Source organism: Oryctolagus cuniculus, chromosome 17 (assembly GCF_051225735.1).
Source record: "Oryctolagus cuniculus isolate XC-2025 breed Fujian yellow rabbit chromosome 17, ASM5122573v1, whole genome shotgun sequence".
Lineage (NCBI taxonomy): Eukaryota > Metazoa > Chordata > Mammalia > Lagomorpha > Leporidae > Oryctolagus > Oryctolagus cuniculus.
Genome location: NC_142883.1, coordinates 33,576,650 through 33,589,195, shown reverse-complemented (window position 1 = coordinate 33,589,195; position 12,546 = coordinate 33,576,650). Strand labels below are relative to the sequence as shown.

General features: G+C 56.9%; 1 protein-coding gene across 1 annotated transcript; it reads right to left on the bottom strand.

Moving 5' to 3' along the window:
- Positions 1–129: 129 nt before the first annotated feature.
- EPX (eosinophil peroxidase) lies at positions 130–10,324 on the bottom strand. Its single transcript, XM_008271246.4, has 13 exons — positions 10,162–10,324; positions 9,944–10,037; positions 9,532–9,707; positions 9,261–9,378; positions 9,044–9,173; positions 8,102–8,308; positions 6,628–6,946; positions 5,307–5,467; positions 4,780–5,035; positions 4,231–4,401; positions 1,616–1,853; positions 837–1,049; positions 130–433 (listed from the first exon to the last, which is right to left on the bottom strand). Exons 1-12 carry the CDS (start codon positions 10,235–10,237, stop codon positions 848–850), a joined length of 2,148 nt encoding a protein of 715 aa, XP_008269468.4. The 5' UTR covers positions 10,238–10,324; the 3' UTR covers positions 130–433; positions 837–847.
- Between the last annotated feature and the right edge of the window lie 2,222 nt (positions 10,325–12,546).

Below are 12,546 nucleotides of genomic sequence, written 5' to 3'. Positions count from 1 at the left end.
CCATTCAGCCCCAGAAGAGGCCTCCAGGAGAGCACCAGCCTGCATCTTGGCAGCAACCCTCTTCAACATCTGGGGCGAGCAGAGGGCTGTGGCCGCGCCCTCCCTGGCCAGGCATAGAAACGGCAGCCCTTATGCTTAGCTGTCCTTTATTGGTAGAGGCAGAACTTGCTGCCCAGGCTGCAGGCTCAGGACTGTGGGACCATGTGGTCTCCCAGGCATGGGGGTGGGAGGAGGAAGTTTGGAAGACAGAGGAAAGTGCTGGAAGGCCTCAGCTGACTCTTGCTGGGCCTCAAGGCTCATGGCTTGGCTCCCAAGTCCTTGCATGTGGTGTTGATTCATAACCTGATGCCCAAGAGGCTCCAAGCAGGTGTGTTCGTTCCTGTGGGAGCCCCAGCCATCACACAGCCAGGGCAGCCAGCTCTGGAGCTGTCACCTGCAAAAGCATCAGCAGGATACAGTTCTCACGGGGGAGAGAGCAGCCTCCTGCTCATCCCCTTCCCGTCTTCCAGGGTGTGAGAGTTGGGATAGACTCTTGAGGAACAGCAGAACTGGATAAGCGGGAACTTGCAGGACATCTGGAAATGCAGCCATTTTAGGGTACTAGTGACCAAGCTGAGGGGAGCTGGACACTTCCTAGTTATCCGCAAGCCCTAGGCCCTGAGATGAACCGTCAGCCTGGGAGCGAGTATACTGGGAAGCACTAGGAATGAGCACCCTGTCCCCGTGACAAGTTCTGTTGTCCGCTTGGAGATGTTAGGAGGACTCGGCCGTGCTGTCTAGGGAAGGGTGTGAGGGTCCCACCCAGCCTCGGGCTGCTGGGGGAGGCCTCCTCTTACCTGCAGAAGCCTCATGTGCCTCGCCAGGCGGACAGGTTCAGCCTGGGAATACAGCTACAACTCACAAAGCCATGGGGGTAAGTGTTGGCCTTGAAGATGTCCCGTGAAACAGTGGTGATACCCGTATTGTCGCATATGATTCGAGACAAGGAAATCTTTCTCAGGGCCCTGCGTTGTCTCTCGGTGAAAACACCTTGCTTCTGCCACCAGAACCTGCCAGATAATCAAGAGGTGTGGGTGAAGGTATGGGAGGAGTCACCTCATACGAGCACCTGTTGTGTCCTAGGTATTTTACATACATTATTTCAGTTCTCACAAAATTCCTGCAAGGTTGGTGTTACCATCTTAGAAATGAAGAAACAGGTCCAATTGCCCAGTATTAAGTACATAGTTATTTAAGTGCCCAGGGCTGGATCTGAACCCAGGCAAATGCCAGCACCAAATCTGGGTCAGGTCTTAAGCCAGCAGTATTGGAGGGAAAGCAGGTGGACCCTTTCTGCTCATGGGTTTTGGACCTCCTAGTCTGGCCTGGGGAGACTGACAAGTCTCCCTCCTGGGTGTCAGGTGACTCCAGCTCAGGCAGCGTCAGCCTGAGAGACACTGGGACAGTGTCTCTCTCCCTTGGACCCAGCTTTCCAGGGAAGACCTTCCTGGTCTCAGATCCTGTGAACCTGGAAGGAAAAGAGGCTAAAAAAGAGCTTTGCGCCCTGCCTTAGTTGTGTCACGGTAGCATTTTTCTGCCCTATCCCTGGGTCTTGCAGGGGGGGTTGCTGACTTACCTGTCTCCATCTCGGGCTCTTCGGAACTGGTTCTCAAATAGACAGGCCAGCAGGGGCCCCACTCGGGCCCCCGGCAGGAGAGGCTCTGCCACAGCCCCGATCCAGATGTCAATGTTGGCAGGTGTCCCATACAGGTTCAGGAACTTCCTTGCCAAATCCCGGTTTTTCAGCACCCGGCTAAGCTGTGCCAAATTCTGAGGCTGGGAGAGCCCGCAGAAGCGCCTCCAAGCATTGTAGCCTGTTGGGGAGGGGGTGAAGTAGCTTTAGTCTTGCTGACCCCCCCAACTAGCTTCTGCTGCTTTTCACAAGTCCTCAGAGAGAATGCTCTGTGGCCAGTGCATATTGGATGGAACAAGAGGATTCCTTTTTAAAAATTTTTGCAATATCAGATTGCTCTCTCTTTAATTTAAAATATGAGTGGCCGGCGCTGCGGCTCACTTGGCTAATCCTCTGCCTTGTGGCGCCGGCACACCAGGTTCTAGTCCCGGTCGGGGCACCAGATTCTGTCCCGGTTGCCCCTCTTCCAGGCCAGCTCTCTGCTGTGGCCAGGGAGTGCAGTGGAGGATGGCCCAAGTCCTTGGGCCCTGCACCCCATGGGAGACCAGGATAAGTACTTGGCTCCTGCCATTGGATCAGCGCGGTGCGCTGGCCGCGGCGGCCATTGGAGGGTGAACCAACGGCAAAGGAAGACCATTCTCTCTGTCTCTTTCTCTCACTGTCCACTCTGCTGTCAAAATAAATAAATAAAAAATAAAATAAAATATGAGTGGACAACCATGCCGTGTGTGTCTCAGACTGTAGCCCAAAACTCATAACCACATATCTGATGTTTAATGTTAGTGAGCTTATGTTCATTCACTGGGCACAAATAAAATGGTACCCAGAACATAGGGAGATATAGCAAAAAGTTTCATGGAAAAATGGAGCTAAAAGATAATGTACCTTTTCTATGATTTTTTTTTGGAAGAACTCTGGAAAAGAGTCAGATTTATAGAGTGAATGAATGAGCAAATGAACAAATCAACAAGTGAAGGTCATGGTCACCTACTCAGAATATGATTCCGTTGTATGAGACATCCAGACTAGGCAACAGTCCAGACTGTCCCCCAGCTGAACACAGGAGAACCATACCATGTCCTACCACTAAGCACTTGCCTGAGTGTTCTCAGGACTCTCGCAACACCTTTGTGAGGTACTCTTTGATATGTTAATTATATCTGGAATATCTGAATTTGAGCAACCATGACTTTTCCAAGTTTACTATTTTTTTTTTTTTTTTTTGACAGGCAGAGTGGACAGTGAGAGAGAGAGACAGAAAGGTCTTCCTTTTTCCGTTGATTCACCCCCCAATGGCCACTGCGGCCGACGCGCTGCGGTCAGTGCACAGCGCTGATCTGAAGCCAGGAACCAGGTGCTTCTCCTGGTCTCCCATGCGGGTGCAGGGCCCAAGGACTTAGGCCATCCTCCACTGCACTCCCGGGCCACAGCAGAGAGCTGGACTGGAAGAGGAGCAACCAGGACAGAATTCGGCACCCAGACCGGGACTAGAACCCGGGGTGCTGGTGCCACAGGCAAGGATTAGCCTAGTGAGCAGCAGCACCGGCCCCAAGTTTACTATTAAGTGGAGTTCAGTTCCAAATTTGGTACTGGACTTGGGAAGGGATTAGAGGAGACTGCAAGAGTTATTGTCAAGATAATCCTTCAGGGACAGATAATCAACTGAATGACAACTTGAGTGGCTAGTAATCTTAGCTTCCAGCAGGGGGCGCCCAAAGTGTCTTAGCTTTCAGGAGCACCCTAGTATACAGAAAGAAACTGATACTGCCAGGTGCTTAGAATGGAATAGGCAACAGGAAGCCCTCCCTCCTTTCTATGTGGCCCAGTTTCTATCTGGGCAGGGAGGTTGGGGACAGGGAGGAGGAGAGAGAAGCCAGGCAGTGGCGAAAGCCTTCCCCCAATGCTGTGGAAGCGAGTTAAATGGAAGAAAGGAGACATTTTAAAATACATTCCGATTTTACTGCTTTCTATTTACGTGACCCTGGGATTTTACTAGCTGTCTGTGAGTTTATTTCCTCATCTATGAAACAGCTGTAATAATAGCTGCTTCCCAAGGTCACTGGGAAGACTGAATAAATTAACATACATAAAAGGGTCTACTTCTTTCCTGCAATAAGTATTTTGTGCCTCACCAAACAGCCAGTGTTGCCTTAGTTTTATTCCACCTGCTCCCTGCCTCTAAGGCTTCTTGTCTTTCTCTACCTAGAGCAGTGGGCCAGCTGCTGTAGCCATGAACTTTTAGCCCTCTTCCTTGGAAGTAGCCAGTGGGTGGGGAGGGCAGAGTTTTCTCCCTAACTTTTAAATCTACTGCTTTTCTCTACTTGGAAAGTCCTTGTCTCCTCATTTCAGCTCTTGTTCCCCAAGTCCTGATCCTGTGGTAAACCTGAAGTCGGAGACCCTACAGTAGATGGAAAAGACTCAGCCAGGAAGCAAAGAGGCGTCCCCAGGTGTGCTGTGCTGCACCGGCCTTGGCCTTGCACTCTTCATCACTACGCATCCGTGTACATAGTTCCAGTCAGAAAAGAGGCACCGAGGCTCTCCTCTGAACCGTCTCTCACCTGGGAGGCCGTGGTCCCGGCTGCGTTGCATGTTGAGAGCCGCCAGGTCCAGCCCGATCCTCCTCACTTGCCGGAACAGCCGGTCCCGGAGCTCATCCACCATTATGGCGTCCTGACGGTTCAGTTTGGCAGGGGTGGCCATAAGGCCTCGCAGGATGGGATCGATGCCACCTGGTGGGAGGGATGTGAGTGGCACAGATCAGTCCAGCCTCAAATGATGCCAAGCCAGCTCAGGACCAGACAAAGCCATCGCTTATACCCGATAGTGCTTGCTAGGGCCCAGAGCCTGGTGGATATGGAGGTGCTGGGGGTCAGGTCACCCCGCTTCTTAAAGAACAAGTGGCAGATGAGCACCTTTCAGGTCCACAGCTTGCCAGTCTGACTTCAGTTCTACCCTTAGAAGTCCTCTCCTCCCCCACCGGGTGGCCCTGCCTTTTCCCACAACCCTGGGGTGATATTAGCAGTGCCTGGCCTCTTGGCAGTGAGCTGGACCTGCCTGGGGCAGAATGTGCACCCCACCCTCACCCCTTTGCCCCTGGAAAACATCACCTTCGTACACGATTCGCCAACTAGCAAAGAAGGCAGAGCTAAGCGGCACGTGGGAGTTCGGTGCTGAGGCCTGGTATCTGCTGTCCAAGCGGAACATGAATGGCTGGAGCATGGTGTGGCCGAAGCGGAAGGCCAGGGTGAAGACATTGGCCACGCGCGGGTCCACATTGGCGCAATACCCTCTGTAGGACCCCAGGGTCCTCCTGGCCCGGGCCTTGCCCAGAACGAGAGGTAGGAAGTCTCGGTAGGTGATGATCTGGAGGAGAAGATGCCCCAGCGGTCCCAGCTCACACCCTTGCTTTTACACACACCTTGTGCTTGTCAAAGGGCTGCTCGGACACAGAATGTCTTTATTATCCCATCAGCTAAGGCGGCGTTAACCCCCCGTGGGTGGGTGGAGATGCAGAAGCCCACGGGGCAGGGTGACGTGGTGAGTGGCAGAGTCCAGCACAGAGGTCAGGTGGAGGTGGGGGCTGCTCTCTCAGGCTGCCTTCTGGAGCACGCTAGGACCCAGAGCTGCTCCCTACCTGGACCATGGCCCCTACGATCTTGCGCGCCTCCTGGTACAGCTTGTCTCCAGTCCACCGGGGATTCAGGTGTCTCAGCTCGGTGGCCAGTCGGTTGTGTTCACGCATAAAGAGGGTGTGCATGGCCGCCAGTTTGGGGGTTTCCGTTGACCGGGAGTCACCTTGAAAGCCCCAAGTTCACAGTTGGCATAGCCCTTCCCATAGGGAGAGAAGGGGTGGGCAGAGCTCCTGACCTCAGCTGGGCTGTGAGGCTCCCACCGGCCCCGCCCCTCCCCAACAGCACAGGCTGGGGCGGGGCAGCTGCTCCCCTCAGTACAGGAGGATCACATCCACAGCCCAGCCCGGCTCGGGCAGAGAGATCTGGGTGACTCGGGAACCCTGCGAGCCCACCGGCCCAGGAACTGCATGTTCTCTGCCACGGACTGTGCCTGGGCTGGTCCAGGAACTTGCTGTCATGTGCTGTCTCAGGGAAAGAGGAAAGGGAGGGTGAGCTGGGGAGAGGCCTGCCCTGTACCCAGGCCTTCTCCTAGAGAGAAAATCAGTCAGGCACTGGCTTTTAACAAATGCCTTTGGCGCAAGGTCTTACTCAGACTCGGGCTACCTCCCACGCAGGCACACACCGCTTACCTCTGAAAGGGAGTCGGTGGAGCAGGGTGCACAGAAGCCTGGGAGCCACCCTGGCTGCCGAGACACCACGCGGGCTCGGCCCATGAAACTCCGTGCCCGGCCAAGGTCTCAGTTTCTCGGCAGTGACGTGAGGCTGGTAACACCCCCCCCCCCCTTTCTTCCGGGTCTCCCACGTGGGTGCTACGGGCCCAAGCACTTGGACCGTCTTCCACTACTCTCCCAGGTCATTAGCAGGGAGATGGATCAGAAGAGGAGCAGCCCAACAGGAACCTGGTGCCCATAAGGGACGCCGACGCCGCAGGCGGAGGTTTAACCCACTGCGCCACAGTGCCGGCCCCCAGAACCACCCTTTTCTAACAGCTGCTTTCACGCAAAGGGGCCACTGCTGTGGGAAAGTTGTGCAAGTGTGAGGAAGAGCAGTGTGCGGACACGCAACGAAATAAGGGAGCTTCCCACTGGGGGAGCTGCGGGGGAGGGCTGGCGCACCATCCACGGGCAGGGTCCTTGTCACCGACCAGAGACTCTGGGGATCTCTGGCCCCACACACACAGAGCATGCGCAAAGGGGCTCCTTCCGGCCCACAGAGCCCGCGGTGGCTGAGGTGGGCCTGGCCCGAGGGCGCGAACCCTGTGCTCTCCCCAGAGCCCTGGACCGGCAGTTTCCCGGGAGGACGCCAGCCGCGCCGGCCTCTGACCTGCCAGGAAGCAGGGGATGCGCGCCGAGCGGTTGGTGAGGAGGCAGGGGTCGTCGTGCAGGGTGTCGAAGGGCAGCAGGGCCCGGCCGTTGTCGCGGAAGCGCTGGTTGACGGCCAGCAGCCCGAAGTAGTTGGTCCGGTTGCGGAGCCGCAGGGACAGGGAGACCTCGCTGCCGTACACCATGCTGGCGTCCACGAAGGAGGTGAGCGCGTTCAGCTGGTTGCGGACTTTGTTCTTGTTCCGGGGGCAGGCGGGCGCCGAGCGGAAGAAGGGGATGCAGTCGCGCTGGTTCCTGATGCGAGGGTCGTTGGGCGGGATCTGAGGTGGGAGAGGAGTCAGGGACGCCCGGGGGCCCCTCAGGAGCGGGTGGCGCCTCTCGCTCATCCCCCAGCTCCCCAAACCTTCCACAGCTCCCCAGTGCCGGGAAGCCCTCCTTGGCTCACCCAGACTTCCACGCCGTCAGACCCCTTCGGTCTGAGTGTCCTGAGCCCTTTGTGTTAGAAACGGCTGAAGCTCTTGAAGCAACCCAGACCCTCCTGTTACAGGTGGGGAAGCTGAGCCCCAGGAAGGGCAGTGACAGCCAGTTAGCGAGAGAGGTGGGATTTGAACCGGCTACTCCTGACACTTGGGCCTGAGCACCTCAGTTCAGGAGATACTTCCTAAGCCTCCTTCTTACTGGGTGCTTTGGAGACTGTGAAGGTGCGAACCCCAGTGCAGGTTGCAGGAACCTAGCGGTTCAGTGAAAACACACACACATGAGCTTAGTAACCCTAATGTGGGATGGCATTTGCTATGCTTGATATAAAAGAGAAACGTTCAAGGTGTAATAGGAAGAGCTGGGAAGGATCCCCAGAGGAGGTGGCCCAGAGCCAGGGCTTGAGGCTGCGACAGGGTACGGGTGCCGTGGAGAAGGGCCAGGCTGGGGCGTTCTCAGAGCCTCCCTCCTGAATTGGCCCCACCTTCTCAAGGTGAGTGAGTGTGTGCGTGTTTCCCTCCCACCCCGGGTCTTCCCGGGGGCCCCACACTCTCCCTGCCTTTCTGCGTGAAGAACAGTATCCTGTTCCCAGCCCGACACCAGAGGTTGGCGAGAGCTGCAGGGCCCTGGGACCAGCCCAGGAAGGAGAAAGGCAAGAGCTAAGCGGCTCTAAGGACCAGAGTCAGACCCCGGGCCAAGGGCTGTCTGGTTTGCTGCCGCCTCTGCGAAGCCCGAGCTGAGCCCCTCTCCTGCCCCTGACAGGTGTGCGGAACAGGAGGCTCTGGCCAGCCGGCACTTCTTGTGTCCCTGTCTGTGCCCCAGCACCTGGAGCGTGGCACTTCAGTCTCCCCGGTCCCTGCCTGTGCTCTCTGCCTGGGGCGGAGGCTGTGCCAGAACAGAGGGTGGGGGTGGGGGTGGGGGTGGGGGTGGGGTGGTGGTGGTGGTGGTGGTGGTGGTGAGGGATGGAGGGGGTGTGTGGGGGGAGTGGCTGAGGGTACCTTGATGGGGAAGCAAGGGGGCAGCTGCGCACAGGTTTTCTCACAGTCCACACCCGCAGTAAAGGCCACTCTGGCTGGAGACTCCGGGGAGAAGTCCAGGTCGTGGTCAATGAACTGGCCCCACTGCATGAACATGAGGGCCCGGCCGGGGTCCGAGGCCAGCCTGTTGCTGGGGAACTGCACGATCTGGTTGGAGACAGCCCGCACCTGGTGGGGAAACAAGGTTAGCCTGGGCTCCTGAGCCAACCCCAGTCTCGGGGCAGTGACTCCCCCTGCTGGAGGGAGCAGCTCTCTCTCCCGAAGATGGGGCCCCCTCCTGCTGTGGCCACCATTCCTTGAAGGATCCAGAAGGAGAGGGAAGGAGAGGGGTCCGGCCGGCTGGCTCAGGCCCCACAGCTCTTCCAGAGAGCTGAATAGATCACACTGACAGTTGGCTGCGTAGACGGATAGCTAACCAGAACAGAGTCGTGGCTGGTTACAAGCTGGTGGATAATAACTGAGCACACAGAGACCTGGATAGAGAAGCGAGAGGAGTAGTGGGAGAAAATAAGCAGCTGTTGACAGGTGAGTGAGTGATAGATTCTTGTATGATACATTAATAGGAATATCCTCAGTATTGATGAGTGGATACATATATAGATACAGCCACACTGAAGTGCCTTTTTTTTGACACTAGTTCTCTTGAGACTAGAATTACAGTTAATACTGCAATGGCATTAATAGATCACACCCTATACAGCAGTTTATGCCAAGTACTGATAGTCAGACTAGCTCCGTGAGGCAGGTTGAATTGCCATTTGACAGATAAGCAAATTGCGACTCGGAACTAACTCATTATTTGCCCAAAGCCAGCCAGCTGGGTTGGTGCTCTGGCAGACCAACTCTGGGCTCCCCATGTTTATAGAAGGTCGAGCCTCCCCCAGACCCTCAACCCGGTCTCACAAGAGGGAGGAGGAAGCCGTTGCGCCTCTTGCGGGGGGTCCAGCCGAAGGGGAGCGACAGCCCGTCCTCATACTCGGCCGGCAGCCAGCGTGCCAGGGCCTGGTTGGAGGCCCCCAGCCAGGGTCTCTTCCTGCAGCAGTGGACAGCTCAGGGTTAGCAGGGAGGTCAGAGCCTGGACGGGGCTCAGCATGGAGGGTGGGGTCCCTGGGGTACCCACTTGTTGTTGCATCGGCCGGTGATGGTGCGGTACTTGTTGCTGCACTTCTCCGCCTGCTCCTGGACTGCACAGCCACTGGCCTGGGACAGCAGGTGCAGCTGGTGTTCCGTTAGCACATCTTGTGTGTGTTGGGGGGAAAGACAGGGTCCTGGATCCTTCCCAAGCTGGCCTGCTCAGTGTCTTCCATCCCTGTCCCCTCTGTCCTCCCAACACCCCAAGACTGTACAGTTTGCCACCCCCACCTGGCTTCCTTCCACTCCCAGGCCAGTACCAGTGACATTGAAGGGGCTGGAGTCCCAGGGCCATAACTTCTTTTTCAGTAGCCCCAAGGCCACGTGCAGATAGTCAGCGGCCCTCACAGCTGTCCTGGTGGCCGCCACCGGCTGCTTGAAATAGGACAGGAGGTCCATGGGACTGGCCGAGCCACTGCGAAGCCGCTGCTTGATGCTGCCCAGAAGAGGAGGAATAAGGGCAGGAGGAAGGGAGCAGAGCCTCAGCTGGGGCTGGACAGTCAGGACAGTGCAAACCCAGGGGAGGGAGGGCAGGCTGCCTCTCCACCAACCAGGGAGTCCATCCACTGTCCCCTGCAAGGGTGTGGGGTGAGATGACCTTGGCTGGAGCCCATCCCCCTCCTCGCCAGACTTCCGCGCTGTCAGACCCCTGGGGCTGGGTTCGAGGCCCACCTCTTCTGGGTCCGATTGTAGGCAGCATCCACCAGCACCTTGGCCTCCGCTATGCAGCCCTGAAGCACTGAGGTCTCCACCGCCCTGGGAGAGGCTGTCCAAGGGGATGGGGACTCAGAGTCCAGGAGAGCCACAGACCCTCCCAGACCCAGCGCTTCCCTCCCCAGTGCCCTCCCCTCACACTGACCCTCCTCCTTGGCTGTCCAGGGGGCTATTACCTGGGGCAGTGCCCTCCCAGGCCTGGGCGAGGATGAGTGTGGCTAGGACCCCTGCCAGGGCCTGTAGCAGCTGCATCTCTGCAATTGAGGGCCCCAGGCACAGCTGGGTAAGCAAGCAACACCCCCAGCCTGCACAGCCCCCTCCTCCTCCTCCTTCTATGGGAGCCCTGGGAAGGAACTTTTATAGCCCCTCCCAGGGCGGGGGAAGGCAGCCCTGGAAGTCCAGCCCAGTAGGTGGGGCCCTGGGACCTCCCTCTGGTTTCTGGGAGTTGTAAATGGGAAATGCCCTTGCCAGCCTGGGGACATCTCCCCTTCCTCCACTCACTCCATCCCATCCTCTTCCATGGAGGCCACTGCTGGATTTTTCCCAGGGCCCATAGCAGCGCCTGGGACACAGGTGTTGCTCAGTGAATTTGCTGGGTGACCAAGGAGCAGTGTGCCTCGGGGAATGGGGGAGAAGGGCTTAGAGGAGGCTTGACACTGCCGCTAATAAGGCGCATGACCTTCAGCAAGTCATGGCCCCTCTCCAGGCCTCAGTTTCTAAATCCCTAAAAATGGGAATGGGGCCAGATGTTTGGAAAGGCTCTTCTCTTTCCTCATCAGGCAGTCCAAGGTCTTTCTTTTGTATCCCCCCATTCTCAGCACAAATCCAGGAACCTAGTAGGCACTCGTGTTTGTTGAGTGAATGAATGATGTATGATCAGTGATTCATCCCTCGCCTTCTCCCCTGTTCCTGCCAGCTCCCTCCAAGGTTCCAGGGAGAGGATGAGGGCATCAGAGGAGTCAGTGAGATGTCACAGTAAAACACCCAGCTGAGGGAGCAGCTGGTGGCAGAACTCCATAAAAGCTGAGGTCTTGCTGCAGACTCACTTTTCTTTTTTTTTAATCTTTAAAAATTTATTTATTAGGATGACAGAGAGAGAGAATCTCCCATCTCTGTTTCACTCCCTAAATGCCCACAACAGTCAGCACTGGGCTGCTCTGGGCCAGGCCTAAGCCAGGAGTCCAGATTCAATCCAGGTCTCCCACGTGGGTGACATGGACTCAAGTACTTGAACCATCTTCCATGGCTTTCCAAAGTGTGCATTAGCAGGAAGCTGGAATCAGAAGCCAGGACTTAGACCCGGCACTCTGATACAGGCACAGGAGTCTTAATCGCCAGATGCCGGCCCTCGCTATGGGCTTCCTGCTTCTCTAGGCGCTTGTTCCGTGCGTGTCAGTTGGGTCTGCTCTGAGTGCAGGTGTAAATCCCGAGTTCCTCTGGGGCTGGGTTCGGGGCAGCTTCTTTAGAGCCAACCAGTGCAGTGGCTGCACACTGCTCAGGAGTTGAACCCGGCTCTGTCACCAGCTGGGTGACCTCCATTTCCACATCTTAAGTGTACAATAGCCCCATCAGTCTGCCCCAGGGCCCATGCTCTCTGACCCTTCCTTGCCTTTCCTCCTGCTGCCGTCTCTCCTTGGGTTGGGCACTGCCTGCTCTTTGCCTCTGAGGCCCGGCCCGCCTGGAGAGCATGTGCTAGTGTCTGAGGCACAGCCGCCCAGTCATTCCTGCTGTGCCCACAGCCGGCCTCCCCTGACACTTCTGCGGGTACACATATCCATCCATTCCTCAGTGAGGACCCCAGCAGGGCTGTTCCAGGTCTCCTCGATCCTTCCAGAGTGCTCTGCACAACCCCTCCTCCTGCAGCCGGGCCACCTGGTCTGACGGTTGCTCTTGGGACAGCCACTCTGCTTTGGCAACCCCTCACTATCTCATCTTCAGCAGAGGCCCTCCTGTGACAAGGGGCCTGGGTGGCAAGTTGCTGTGTTGGGGCTGGAAGTGCCCTGGGTTCCTGTTGGCTGACACCCTGGATGGGTCAGGGGCAATCCCCATGCCCCATGCCCCTCTCCCCCAGTTTCCTGGCTGTGAGATGGGGGCAGTGGACCTCAGCTCCTCAGCTGCCCTTGAAGCCTGATATCCCCAGAAGCTCCATCCAGGTCTCCCACATGGGTGGCAGGAACTCAATTCCTTGGGCCATCACCGCTGCCTCCCAGAGTTCACATTTTAGCAGGAAGCTGGAGTCAGGCAGGAATCAAAGCCAAGTACTTCGATATGGAGTGCAGGCATCTTAACCCAGCGTCTGCACTGCTGGGCCAGAAACCCACCCTCTGTGAGCTTTCACAAAGACCCTCGTGTTACACTTCTCAGTCTGCATTCTTTCAGTTTGGTAAATCCTAAACACAAATTCAAGCTCCAGATGGCTGCAGAGAAGCAAGTCAAGTTCGGTCCTGCTGCTTTGCTGTCCCTGTGCCGTTGCTGTGGACATGGAATTGATGGTTTCAAGGCAAGAGAGTGTGGCTCTGCAGGGCAGGGAGTGCCACAACATCTGGCGCCACTCGCAGGAC

What these genes read in the sequence shown, in the direction of transcription:
- EPX (XM_008271246.4), bottom strand. Translation starts at nt 10,237, where the DNA reads ATGCAGCTGCTACAGGCCCTGGCAGGGGTCCTAGCCACACTCATCCTC. An exon ending in TCGTAGGGGCCATGGTCCAG is followed by an intron (nt 5,036 to 5,306) that starts GTAGGGAGCAGC and finishes CTTCTCCTCCAG; the next exon opens with ATCATCACCTACCGAGACTT. An exon ending in TTGGCGAATCGTGTACGAAG is followed by an intron (nt 4,402 to 4,779) that starts GTGATGTTTTCC and finishes CCCTCCCACCAG; the next exon opens with GTGGCATCGATCCCATCCTG.